This window comes from Desmodus rotundus, chromosome X (genome assembly GCF_022682495.2).
Source record: "Desmodus rotundus isolate HL8 chromosome X, HLdesRot8A.1, whole genome shotgun sequence".
Lineage (NCBI taxonomy): Eukaryota > Metazoa > Chordata > Mammalia > Chiroptera > Phyllostomidae > Desmodus > Desmodus rotundus.
In genome coordinates this window covers 65605925-65619364 of record NC_071400.1, presented here as the reverse complement: position 1 = coordinate 65619364, position 13440 = coordinate 65605925, and the positions used below count along the sequence as shown (strand labels likewise).

Here is a 13440-nt window from a genome sequence, read left to right as displayed (position 1 = left end):
GAAGAGAAGAGTAATACCCACCGTTTATTCTGAGTGCCTACCATGCTTATGCTTTCAGGTACAAATTTCCATTTGAGCCACAGGATGCCTCTGCAAGTAAATGATGGTATAGCTCTTTTGCAAAAGAAAAGCTGAGACTCAAAGATGCTAATTTGGCTGATTTAAAAGCCTAATTGCTTCTTTTTTTAAAAGCCTGTGCTAATTCTATTTTCTTTCACTACTACACTAGAGCCTTTCATGTTGGACCATGGACTGTTTTGAAATGGTTTTTAGTGTCTTTGGAGAGCCTTCTTGGTTTTTTAGAAAGAGCTGGGTGATCTATACAGCTTAATAGCTTGTCCTGTGTATTAAGTCACTTAACTCATCTGGGACTATAAAATGGAAACAGTTTTGTTGTGAGGATCACTGAGGTAATAAATGTGAAGGCACATACTTGTACTGACTTTTTCTCAGTGACAAAATGTTTAATATTGAAATGCTTCTCCATCCAAAGCAAAACTCAAATTCTTTCTTAATTAAACCTTCCCCTCAAGCCATTGTCTTCTCTGCTTCCCTTTGTTACCTTCTCTTTCTAACTCCTCCCTAGCATATTCTTTATATTCTGCACTCAGACAATCTGGATATCCCTGAACCTTCTGTGCTCCGCATGTTCCAGTGTTTGCCTTGCCTGGGCTCAGGCTTTCTTTGCCTGGAAAATGCCCATAGTCTACTTGGGAACGTTGTTGTCGTTTAAGTCCAGGTCAAATATAACCTCTATATTCCATTATATTTCTCTAGTACTTTGTATCTACCTTTGTGAAATCATTTCTCACATTTTTATGTTACTATTAGAACTATGCATGTGAATAGTTTTAGGATAAGATCCATGATTTATTTGTGTTTCTATCTCTATTGCCTGAAGTATCTGGTACATAGTGGTAAGTTTGTTGCATCGCCTTAGGGTTTCTCTTAGGGAAGGCTTTTTGTCAAATGCAGTCGAACTTGGTGATGAATGTGAGTGGGGTTGGAAGGTCACATTTTTGTGTATCAAAGAAAAAATGATTCCTCCTAATAATGTATTCGATTGTAAGACACATAAGTGTATTCTAACTATTAAGGACTCACAAACTACACACACCTTAAGAAATATAGAATGGGGTCCCACACTGAGATGGGGTGAAGGTAGTATTCTCCCAACTGTTATAATGTCTGTTAAATTGTTATGCTAACAGTTTCTTCTGTTTGAATGCAGCCCATGAATACTCTCTAGCCTGTTGTGCATATGGGTGTGTGCAGTGCATTCTTGTATCTTCTCAGTAGCATTATAATTTCTGTTAAAGAACGTTAATCCTACCAGCTAGCCTCCATACTATATGACCGGTCACATTCTTGATTGTTTTCAATGTAAATCACGTCAGTTGTCATCAACGTTCCTAGGCCTAAATTAGGGGCTAGGCTGTAATTCCAGGGCCCACAGGGGATGGCAGGTACTGTGCTGGGCTTTTTACATGGAGCATCTCACTTAATTTGAACAGTGCCCTGCAGAGGTAGGTATACTTATGTCCATTTTATAGAGGAGATAACTGGACCCCAGAAACTTTCAGTCATTTGCCCAAGGTTAATTGTAGTAAAACCAATATTTGAACCCAGATTTGCCTAACTCAAAGTCTGTTTTCTCCTAGGGATGCTATAGAAAGTTTGGGTTTTCTCAAGAGTCTCCAGAGAATTATGTGATGTTTCTAGTGAAAGGTGTTTCTAAAAGTCTCTTTTTGATTGCAGCTCTGCTTTGGATAGACACTGCCCAATCTGTAAGAGATGCCGTTGCCACTGCCACTACCACTCGGAAGCTCCAAACATGAGACTAAGAAATCTCAGTTCAGCAAAATTGTGCCCAGTGATCATGGCCAATCTGAAAAGGTTAGAGCAAGCTATCTTCCCCAACAATGTCTCGAATAGCCTCTTCCTGTGCTAGCTTAGTCCCTATCCTCACCCTTAAATCTTTCAGAATATGTGTGGTTTAATTTGAGAAGGAGGGAAGGGATGGGGGCCCTTGTAATTGGAGAAGACCAGCAAATTAGAAATTGGGGGGAAAAGTGTGAACTTTGCTTTCCCATAAAAGCATGGCCGAAATGAAGGCCACCCTCTGCAATTTTCAAAAGCAAACAATATTCAGCTCTTGTAATGATAATATTCACACTTTTACTACCTCTAAGACTCTCAAAGCACCTTTCCAGGAGGCTGCTTAGTACATCCTGGGGAGAGTATAAAGATTGAGTCAACAAATGTATTATCAAGCTTTTTTTTTTAAATTTGAAAAATGGATCAATTTTGGCTCTGCTGTTTTGACCTTATGGGTAGTTTGACATACTCATTCCAATCCTGGGATGTTCTCTGTTCATTCATTGTTATACATATTGTAATCAGAATTTTACTAATACTTACAAATTATCAATAAGAGAGCATTTCATAGGGCAAACATTATTAGGTCAATTTAATTTCCTTGATTAGTTTCCTCTCAGTACAGATAAACATTTTCTAATAAATTTCATTTTAATTTTACCAAAATGATTTTCATGGAAAGTCCAAATTTTTTCCTATGTAAATTGGCAAGAAATTTTTGACACATTTATCAGATTTTTGTCTATATCAAATTTTCTGATTAGAGTTCTGCCATTGTAAGTTTTCTTTGGTGGTAGGGATTTTTCCAAGTGCAACTTTCTTGGGGCACATTTTGTAAATCTAAATATTTTTTTAAAAATTTAATTAATTGGGCAAAGGACTTGAACAGACACTTCTCCAAGGAAGACATACAGAGGGGCCAGACACATATGAAAAGATGCTCAGCATCACTAGCCATCACAGAGATGCAAATTAAAACCACAATGAGGTACCATCTCATACCAGTCAGAGAGGCCAACATAAACAAATCAACAAACAAATGTTGGAAAGGATGTGGAGAAAAGGGAACCCTAGTACATTGTTGGTGGGAATGCATACTGGTGCGGCCACTGTGGAAAACACTATGGAATTTCCTCAGAAAACTAAAATGGAACTGCCCTTTAACCCAGCAATTCTGCTGCTGGGATTATACCCTAAGAACCCTGAAACACCAATCCAAAAGAACCTATGCACCCCAATGTTCATAGCAGCACAATTTATAATAGCCAAGTACTGGAAGCAACCTAAGTGCTCATCAGCAAACGAGTGTATCCAAAAACTATGGTACATTTACACAATGGAATTCTACGCAGCAGAGAGAAAGAAGGAGCTTATACCCTTTGCAATGGCATGGATGGAACTGGAGAACATTATGCTAAGTGAAATAAGCCAGGCGGTGAGGGACAAATACCATATGATCTCGCCTTTAACTGGAACATAATCAACAAAAGAAAAAAGCAAACAAAATATAACCAGAGACATTGAAGTTAAGAACATTGTAACAATAGCCACAGGGGAGTGGGGAAGGGATAGTGGGGAGAGGGGTCTATAGGAGATACTATAAAGGACACAAGGATGAAATCAATGGGGAGGGTAGAGGTGGGGGAGGGAGGTGGGACTGGCTGTGGTGGGGTGGAGGGATGGGAGAAAATGCAGACAATTGTAAGTGAATAAAAATAAATAAAAATAAATAAATAAAGTTATTAAAAAATTTGATTATTGACACTATTACAGATGTCCCCCATTTGCCCACCTTTTGCCCACCTTCACCCAACCACCACCTCCCCTTCCCCTGGCCTTTACCACACTATTGGCTGTGTCCATGGGCTGTGCATATATGTTCTTTCACCTTCTTTTATCCAGTCCCCCACCCCGTCCCCTCTGACATTTGTCAGTCTGTTCCATGCATCCATGCCTCTGGTTCTAGTAATCTCCAGGTCCATCCATGCTGTGGAAAAGGGTAAAATTTCTTTCTTTTTTATAGCCCATTGTATTCCACTGTGTAAATGTACCACAGCTTTTTTATCCTCTCATCTACTGGTGGGCACTTGGGCTGTTTCCAGATCTTGGCTATTGTAAATAACACTGCTATGAACATAGGGGTACATATATTCTTTTGATTTGGTGTTTTGGGATCCTTAGGATATATTTCCACAAGTGTGATCGGTGGGTCAATAGGTAGTTTTATTTTTAATTTTTTGAGGAAATTCCATACTGTTTCCCACAGTGGCTGCACCAGTCCGTGTTCCCACCTACAGTGAAGAACAGTTCCTTTTTCTCCACATCCTTGTCAGCACTTGGTGTTTGTTGATTTATTGACAGTAGCCATTCTGGCAGGAGTGAGGTGATACCTCATTGTAGTTCTAATTTGCATTTCTCTGATGGTTAGTGATATTGAACATTTTTTTCATATGTCTATTTGCCATCTGTATGTCTTCTTTGGAGAAGTGTCTATTCAGGTCCTTTGCCCACTTTTAATTGGATATTGGATTGTTTATCTCCTGGGTGATGAGTTGTATAAGTTCTTTATATATTTTGGAGATTAACCCCTTATCAGATGTATCATTGGCAAATATGTTCTCCCATATAGTGGGTTCCCTTTTCATTTTATTGATGGTTTCTTTTGCTGTGCAGAAACTTTTTAGTTTATGCAGTCCCATTTGTTTACTTTTTCCTGTGTTTCCCTTGCCCTAGGAGACATGTTAACAAAAATATTGCTCTGGCAGATGCCTGAGATTTTGCTGCCTATGGTTTCTTCTAGGATTTTTATGGTTTTGCAACTTACATTTAAGTCTTTTATCCATCTTGAGTTAATTGTGTATGTCATAAGTTGGTTGTCTAGTTGCATTTTTTTGCATGTACCTGTCCAACTTTCCCAGCACCATTTATTGAAGAGACTGTTTTTACTCCATTGTATGTAAATATAAATTTTTATTGAGTTCAATTTCACCTGTGAACTTTATTTAGGGCTGATTACTTCTACCAGTAATATTAAGTAGGAGTTAGATAACAGATTGGCAGTTTATTTTTTAGCTAACTTGTGAGAAAATAATATTTTAATTTTTTACTAATTATTTGCACTAGGATTATTTATTGTGAACAAGATAAAAGACTAACAGTGTACACACAGTTACACTGTTTATATAAAAAAGTCTATATAAATTGTAAATATTCAGTAATCATATTTTAAAAGTATATGATTGGTTTAAAAGTATATGTGGTTGTTAATATTGGATAGTATAACAATAAATGTGAGAGAAGTAAGAGGAAAAATTAACTTTATCAAGCTATTTTGCCCATTCTAAGAGTTACACTGAAGGTCATCTTGTCTCCTCACAGCCTTGTCCCCATCATCAATAATTACCTCCTCCAGGGGTTCTCTAAGCAGCAGAGAATGTCAAAATTTCCTTTTCTTGTAGTTTATTGGGGTTTATTATATGCATCCACAGTTGCTTGGAGATTCTGGAGTTGCCCCCTTGAGCCCCAAAGATGACTCAAAGTCCCTGAAAAAGTCTGTTCACAATTGGATATACTCATTTACTTTTTTTACTTTTTTAGAGAGGGGAGAAGTACCAAGCAAAGATATCTTCATCTTCACCTCAGGGACCTCTCAAAAAGAGATCAGCTTTGGAAGATCTCACCAATGTGAGTATACTAGTCCAATCCTCTGCTGTGATGTTGTGTAAGGTTTAGACAAACTCTTCCTTGGGAGTCCTTTTCAGTTTACCAGACTCTGTCCCTTTCTGGAATGTTGAGAGGTGATTTTTATTGGAATCAATGACCCAATTTCAGAAATTGCAGGGGCTCTCCTCGGGCACACACATCTGGGTTAATTGGTGGAGTTCTCTGGAAGCAACAGATAGAGTGGTTATTAGATATGAAATTGTAGATAAGTGAGAACTATGGGATCTTGCATTTATACAAAGTCCAGAGGTGGGTCAACTGGTTGCCTAGGCCTTGAAGGTAAGTACTTCTGGATTTGTTATAGTCTAGGCAATGTTTATCAATTCAAGCACTACGAGTATTTGGGAGAGGACATTTTCTTTTTCTGTTGCATAGTACTGAGCTTAGCCAGCGTTCCTGGCCCCCAGGCATTAAGTTCCAGTAGCATCCCAGTCATAGTGACAATAAAACACATACCCTGATATATGGAATCAAGGAGCACCATAGATACATGATATGGTCTTCAACTTTGGAGATCTAGAAACTCAATTCTAACTAGAATTCTTTTTTTTTTTTTGAGGGGTGTTTATTTTTTTATTGTTGTTGAATTAGAGTTGTCCCCATTTTTCCCCTATTACTCTTCTTACCCTGCCCACCCCCTCCCACATTCAGTCTTCCCTGTAGCCCCTGTTGTCGTTGTCCATGGGTCCCTTATACATGGTCCTTGACTTGACCCTTCCCCTTCTTTCCCTCATTATCCCTCTCCCCCCTCCCCTCTAGTCACTGTCAGTTTGTTCTTCATTTCCATGTCTCTGGTTCTATTTTGCTCACTTGTTTCTATTGTTGATTACATTCCACAAAGAGGTGAGATCATATGGTATTTGTCTTTTACCGCCTGGCTTATTTCACTTAGCATAATGCTCTCCAGGTCCATCCATGCTGTTGCAAAGGGTAGTAGTTCCTTCTTTCTTTCTGCTGGGGAGTATTCATTGTATAAATATACCATAGATTTTTTGATCCACTCATTTATTGATGGGCACTTAGATTGCTTCCAGCACTTGGCTATTGTAAATTGTGCTACTATGAACATTGGGGTGCATAGGTTCTTTTGGATTGGTGTTTCAGGGTTCTTAGGGTATAATCCCAGCAGTGGAATTGCTGGGTCAAAGGGCAGTTCCATTTTTAGTTTTCTGAGGAAATTCCATACTGTTTTCCACAGTGGCCTCACCAGTCTGCATTCCCACCAACAGTGCACTAGGGTTCCCTTTTCTCCGCATCCTCTCCAACATTTGTTTGTGGATTTGTTTATGTTGGCCTCTCTGACTGGTGTGAGATGATACCCCATTGTGGTTTTAATTTGCATCTCTCTGATGGCTAGTGATGCTGAGCATCTTTTCATATGTGTCTGGCCCCTCTGTATGTCTTCCTTGGAGAAGTGTCTGTTCAAGTCCTTTGCCCATTTTTTCATTGGGTTGTTTGTCTTCCAGGAGTGGAATTGTGTGAGTTCTTTATGTATTTTGGTGATCAAACACTTGTCTGAGGTATCATTGGCAAATATGTTTTCCCATACTGTTGGCTCTCTTTTTATTTTAAAGCTGTTTCCTTTCGCCATGCAGAAGCTTTTTATTTTGATGAGGTCCCATTTGTTTGTTTTATGTCCCTTGCTTTAGGGGATATGTCTGTGAGGATGTTGCTGCGTGGAATGTCTAAGATTTTCCTGCCAATGTTTTCCTCTATGAATTTTATGGTGTTACAACTTATATTTAAGTCTTTTTTCCACCTTGAATTTATTTTTGTGTATGGCGTAAGTTGGTGTTCGAGTTTAAATTTTTTTGCACGTAGTTGTGCAGATCTCCCAACACCATTTGTTGAAGAAGTTATTTTTGCTCCATTTTATGCTCCTGCCTCCTTTGTCAAATATTAATGGACCGTAAAGACTTGGGTTTATTTATGGGCTCTCTGTTCTGTTCCATTGGTCTATGTGCCTGTTTTTATGCCAGTACCAGGCTGTTTTTTTTTAAATATATTTATTGATTATGCTATTACAGTTGTGCCATTTCCCCCACTTGACTCCACTCCATCCTGCCCACTCCCTCTCTCCCGCATTCCCCCCCCGTAGCTCATGTCCATGGGTCATACATATAAATTCTTTGGCTTCTACATTTCCTATACTATTCTTACCCTCCCCCTGTCTATTTTCTACCTATCATCTATGCTACTTATTCTCTGTACCTTTCCCCCTTCTCTCCCCCTCCCCCTCCCACTCCCCTGTTGATAACCCTCCATGTGATCTCCATTTCTGTGGTTCTGTTCCTGTTCTAGTTGTTGGCTTAGTTTGCTTTTGTTTTAGGTGTGGTTATTAATAACTGTGAGTTTGCTGTCATTTTTCCTGTTCATATTTTTTATCTTCTTTTTCTTAGATAAATCCCTTTAACATTTCATATAATAAGGGCTTGGTGATGATGAACTCCTTTAACTTGACCTTATCTGAGAAGCACTTTATCTGCCCTTCCATTCTAAATGATAACTTTGCTGGATACAGTAATCTTGGATGTAGGTCCTTGCCTTTCATGACTTGGAATACTTCTTGCCATCCCCTTCTTGCCTGTAAGGTCTCTTTTGAGAAATCAGCTTTCAGTCTTATGGGAACTCCTTTGTAAGTAGCTGTGTCCTTTTCTCTTGCTGCTTCTAAGATTCTCTCCTTATCTTACATCTTAGGTAATGTAATTATGATAAGCCTTGGTATGTTCCTCCTGGGGTCCAGCTTCTTTGGGACTCTCTGAGCTTCTTGGACTTCCTGGAAGTCTATTTCCATTGCCAGATTAGGGAAGTTCTCCTTCATTATTTGTTCAAATAAGTTTTCAAGTTTTTGTTCTTCCTCTTCTCCTTCTGGCACCCCTATAATTCGGATGTTGGAACGTTTCAAGATGTCCTGGTGTTCCTAAGCCTCTCCTTATTTTTCCAAATTCATGTTTCTTCATTCTTTTCTGGTTGGATGTTTCTTTCTTGCTTCTGGTCCACAGCATTGATTTGAGTCCGTTTCTTTTGCATCACTATTGGTTTCCTGTTCATTTTCCTTTCTTTTTCTTAGCATAGCCTTCATTTTTTCATCTAATTATCATCCAAATTCAAGCAATTCTATGAGTGTCCTAATTACCACTGTTTTGAACTGTGCATCTGATAGGTTGCCTACCTGTTCGCTGCTTAGTTGAATTATTTCTGGATCTTTGAAGTGTTCTGTTATTTTGGCCATTTCTGTTTTTTTTTTTTTTGGTCTTGGCGCATCTGTTACATAAAGGGGCGGAGCCTTAGGTGTTCCCTGTGGTGGGGTAACGCTGGTTGCTTTGCTGTGACTCTGTATGTGGGGGTGGGGCCGAGATGGAGCAGTGGCGCTTGCTCCACTCTCCGCAGGATTTCAGTCACTCCCTTCACTACCCACAATCAGTTGGGCACCTCTGGTGCTGGTTCCCGAGTGGGTGGGCTTGTGCGTGCTCTAGGCCCCTGTGGGTCTCTCCAACAACCTCTCCTGTGAGGCTGGGAGTTTCTCCTGCTGCCACCCCAACCCACACAGGTGTTTTCAATCAGAGGTTTGAGGCTTTATTTCCCTGTGCTGGAGGCCTCGGCTGAGCAGTCTGCTTTGCTCCCCCTCTGTTCATCTGGGTTTATCTGTGCGTGAATGTGGGGCCACGGGGTCTGCTACCCGTCTGCCCCGTTCGCTGCCACTCTGAGTCCAGCCCTCTTGGTTTATCTGCGTGCGAATGTGGGGCCACAGGGGCCGGACTGTCTGCCCCGTTAGTCCCACACTGCGCCAGTCTCGGTCCAGGTCCTGCTGTGGCAACGCAGTACTCTGCCCTGGCTGCCTGTGTCTGCCCGTCCTATTGGTCTGGATGAATGTTTCTTTTTTATCTCCTTGGTTTTCGGGCTTCCTTGCCTTTTGATTTTCTGTCAGTTCTGGTTGTGCGAGAAGGCGCAGCGTGTCTACCTACGCCTCCATCTTGGTTCTCTACCAGACTGTTTTGATTACAGTGGCCTTGTAATATAGTTCGATATCAGTTATTGTGATCCCTCCTGCTTTGTTCTTCTTTCTCAAAATTGCTGTAGCTATTCGGGGTCATTTATGGCTCCATATAAATTTGTGAAGTGTTTGTTCTATATTTGTGAAATATGTCATGGGTACTTTAATAGGGATTGCATTGAATCTATAAATTCCTTTGGGTAGTATGGCCATTTTGTTAATGTTAATTCTTCCAATCCATGAGCATGGTACATGCTTCCATTTGTTTGTGTCTTCCTTAATTTCTTTCTTCAGTGTTGTGTAGTTTTCTGAGTACAGGTCTTTTACCTCCTTGGTTAGGTTTATCCTAGGTACTTTATTTTTCTTGTTGCTATATCAAATGTGATTTTTTTCCTGATTTCTGTTTCTGCTGTTTCATTGTTGGTATACAGGAATGCCTTTCATTTCTGAGTGTTGAGTTTGTATCCAGCTGTTTTGCCAAATTCATTTATTAGGTTGAGTAGTTTTTTGGTGGAGTCTATAGGATTTTCCATGTACCCTCTCATGTCATCTACAAACGGTGACAGTTTCATTTCCTCCTTTCCAATTTGAATGCCTTTTATTTCTTTTTCTTGTCTGAATGCTGTGGCTAGGACTTCCAGTACTATGTTGAATAGGTGTGGTGTGAGAGGGCAACCTTGTCTTGTTCCTCATCATAGTGAGAAAGCTCTAAGTTTTTGTGCATTGAATATGATGTTGGCTGTAGGTCTCTCATATATGGCCTTTATTGTGTTGAGGAATGCTCCGTCTATTCCCAGTTTGTTTAGTGTTTTTATCATAAATGGGTGCTGTACCTTATCAAATGCTTTTTCCGCATCTATTGATAAGATCAAGTGATTTTTGTCTTTGCTGTTGTTGATGTGATGTATTATGTTTATTGATTTGCGAATATTGTGCTATCCTTGCATCCCTGGCATGAATCCCACTTGGTCATGGTGTATGATGTTTTTAATGTATTGCTGGATGTGGTTTCCCAATATTTTGTTGAGGATTTTAGCATCTATGTTCATCAGCGATAAGGGCCTGAAGTTTTCTTTCTTTGTTACGTCTTTATCTGGTTTTCAGATTAGCTTGATCTTGGCTTCATAAAACGAGTTGGGGAGTCTTCCATCTTCCTGAATTTTTTGAATAATATTTAGAGGATGGGGGTTAGCTCTCCCTTAAGTGCTCTGTAGAATTCTCCTGTGAAACCGTCTGGTCCAGGGCTGTTGTGTGTCAGAAGCTTTTTGATTACTGTTTCACTTTCATTAGGCATTACGGGTCTATTCAGGCTGTCTGCTTCTTCATTGAGTTTTGAAAGGTTATATTTTTCAAGAAATCTGTCCATTTCATATAGGTTTTCACATTTCTTGGCATACAGCTCTTCGTAGTAATTTCTTACAATCCTTTGTATTTCGGTGGTATTAGTTGTAATCTCTCCTCTGTCATTTCTGATTCTGTTTATTTGGGTCCTCTCTCTTTTTTTCTTGATGAGCCTGCTTAAGGGCTTGTCAATTTTGTATATCTTTTCAAAGAACCAGCTCCTGGATTCGTTGATCCTTACAGTTGTGATTTTAGTCTCTATGTCATTTAATTCTGCTCTGATCTCGGTTATTTCCCTCCTTCTACTGGCTCTGGGCTGTCTTTGTTGTTCCTCGAGTTCTTGTAGGTGTATGGTTAGGTTGTTTATTTGAGCTGTTTCTATTCTTTTTAGGTAGGCCTGTATCGCTATAAACTTCCCTCTCAGGACTGCTTTTGCTGTGTCCCATAGGTTTTGGATTGTTGTGAGTTCAGTTTCATTTGTTTCCAGAAAGTTTTTGATTTCTTCCCTGATCTCATTCTTCACCCATTCATTGTTTAATGGCATGCTATTCAATCTCCATGTTTTTTAGTGTTTTGGGGTTTTTTCCTTGAGATTTGTTTCTAGTTTCAGGCCCCTGTGGTCAGAGAAAATGCTTGATATGATTTCAATATTCTTGAACTGTTGAGGGTTGTTTTGTGTCTTGTCATATGGTCTATCTTTGAAAATGTTCCATGTGCATTTGAAAAGAATGTGTATTTTGCTTCTTTGGGATGTAAGGCTCTCTCTCCCTCTCTATATACATCAGTTAAGTCCATTTCATCTAGGGCATTGTTGAATGCCACAGTATTTTCATTGATATTTTGTTTGGAAGATCTGTCCATCTTTGACAGTGGGGTGTTAAAATATCCTACTATAATTGTGTTGCTGTCAATATTTTTCTTGAAGTCCTCCAAGATTTTCTTTATGTATTTGGGTGCTCCTATGTTGGGTGCATATATATTTACAATGTTTATGTCTTCTTGGTGGATTCTTCCTTTGAGTATTATGAAGTGACCATCTGGGTCTCTCTTTGTGGCCCTTGTTTTGAAATCTATTTTGTCTGATATGTGTATTGCTCCCCCTGCTTTTTTTCCTTTCTGTTTGCTTGGAAAATTTGCTTCCAGCCCTTCACTTTCAGTCTGTGTAAGTCTTTTGTCCTGAGATGGGTCTCTTGTAGGCAGCATATGTGTGGGTCATGCTTTCTTATCCATTCAACCATTCTATGTCTTTTGATTGGAGCATTTAAGCCATTTATGTTTAAGGTTATTATTGATAGGTACTTATTCATTGCTGATTTTTTGTACCTGTGTTTCTTCTCTCTCTTTCTCTTTTCCTTCCTTTCCATAAAGCTGTCCCTTTAGCATCTCTTGCAGAGCTGGTTTGGTGGAGGTGTATTCTTTTAGACTTCTTTTGTCTGGGAAAGTCCTTATTTGGATTTCTATCTTGATTGAGAGCCATGCTGGGTAAAGTAGTCTTGGTTGCAGGGCTCTGGTTCTCATTACTTGGAATATTTTTTGCCATTCTCTTCTGGCTTCGAGTGTTTCCATTGAGAAGTCAGTTGCTAACCCTAATTGGGGCTCCCTTGTATGTTACTTCCTGTTTCTTCCTTGCTGCCTTTAAGATTCTTTCTTTGTCTTGGAATTTTGCCATTTTAATTATGATGTGTCTTGCTATGGGCCTCTTTAGGTTCCTCTTGACTGGGTGTGTCTGTGATTCCTGTATTTGTGTGACTTTTTCTCTCATCAGAATAGTGAAGTTTTCTATCATTACTTTTTCAAACAGGTTTTCTATCCCATGCTCTTCTTCTTCTACTTCTGGTATCCATATTATACGGATATTATTTCGTTTCATGTTGTCTTGCATTTCCCTTAACCCCTCTTCATTCTTTCTGAGCGTCTTTTCCTTTTCTTGCTCATTCTGAGTATTTTTTTCTACCTTGTCCTCCAGTTTGCTGATCCTATCCTCTGCTTCATCGAGCCTGCTTTTGATTCCTTCTACTGTGTTGTTAAGTTCAGAAATTGTATTCTTCATTTCCTCTTGGCCCTGGTTGATAGTTTCTATTTCCTTTTTCATGTTGATATAGTTTGCCATGAGTTCATTGTAGTTTCCCTGTAGTTTTTGGTAATTCTGTGTGAACTCATTAACCTTCCTTATAACCAATTCCTTGAACTCATTGTCTGATAGTTGACTTGCCTCTTTTTCTTTTAGCAATGTTTCTGAGACTTCCTCCTCTCCTTTCATGTGGGACTTGTTTCTTTGTCTTCCCATTGTTTGTGAGACTCTTCCTGTTAGCCTCTGCTTCTTAAGTTGATCTATTCTGTCCCTCTGGGTTTATGGTGTGAACTTCTGTGGTAGAATACCTGTGAGATTTAGTAGTACAGTCTCCTTGATCTCCTGATCTTACTGATCTTGGGCTGTGGTTTATGTTGGCTCTGTGTATGTCTTTGGTTTTTGGTTCCTGTTGAAACTTTCTTTGGTGGGTCTT

The 13440-nt window shown here is 39.5% G+C and overlaps 1 protein-coding gene across 3 annotated transcripts in view; it reads left to right on the top strand.

Moving 5' to 3' along the window:
* The window catches only part of CCNB3 (cyclin B3), a 73937-nt gene that overhangs the window by 16078 nt on the left and 44419 nt on the right, over positions 1–13440 (top strand). For all 3 annotated transcript variants that reach the window (XM_053917558.2, XM_024580121.4, XM_053917557.1), the window contains exons 2-3: positions 1759–1896; positions 5476–5562. In XM_053917558.2, coding sequence (XP_053773533.1) covers positions 1795–1896; positions 5476–5562 — 189 coding nt within the window. In that variant the 5' untranslated portion in view covers positions 1759–1794. The remainder of the gene's footprint in view (positions 1–1758; positions 1897–5475; positions 5563–13440) is intronic.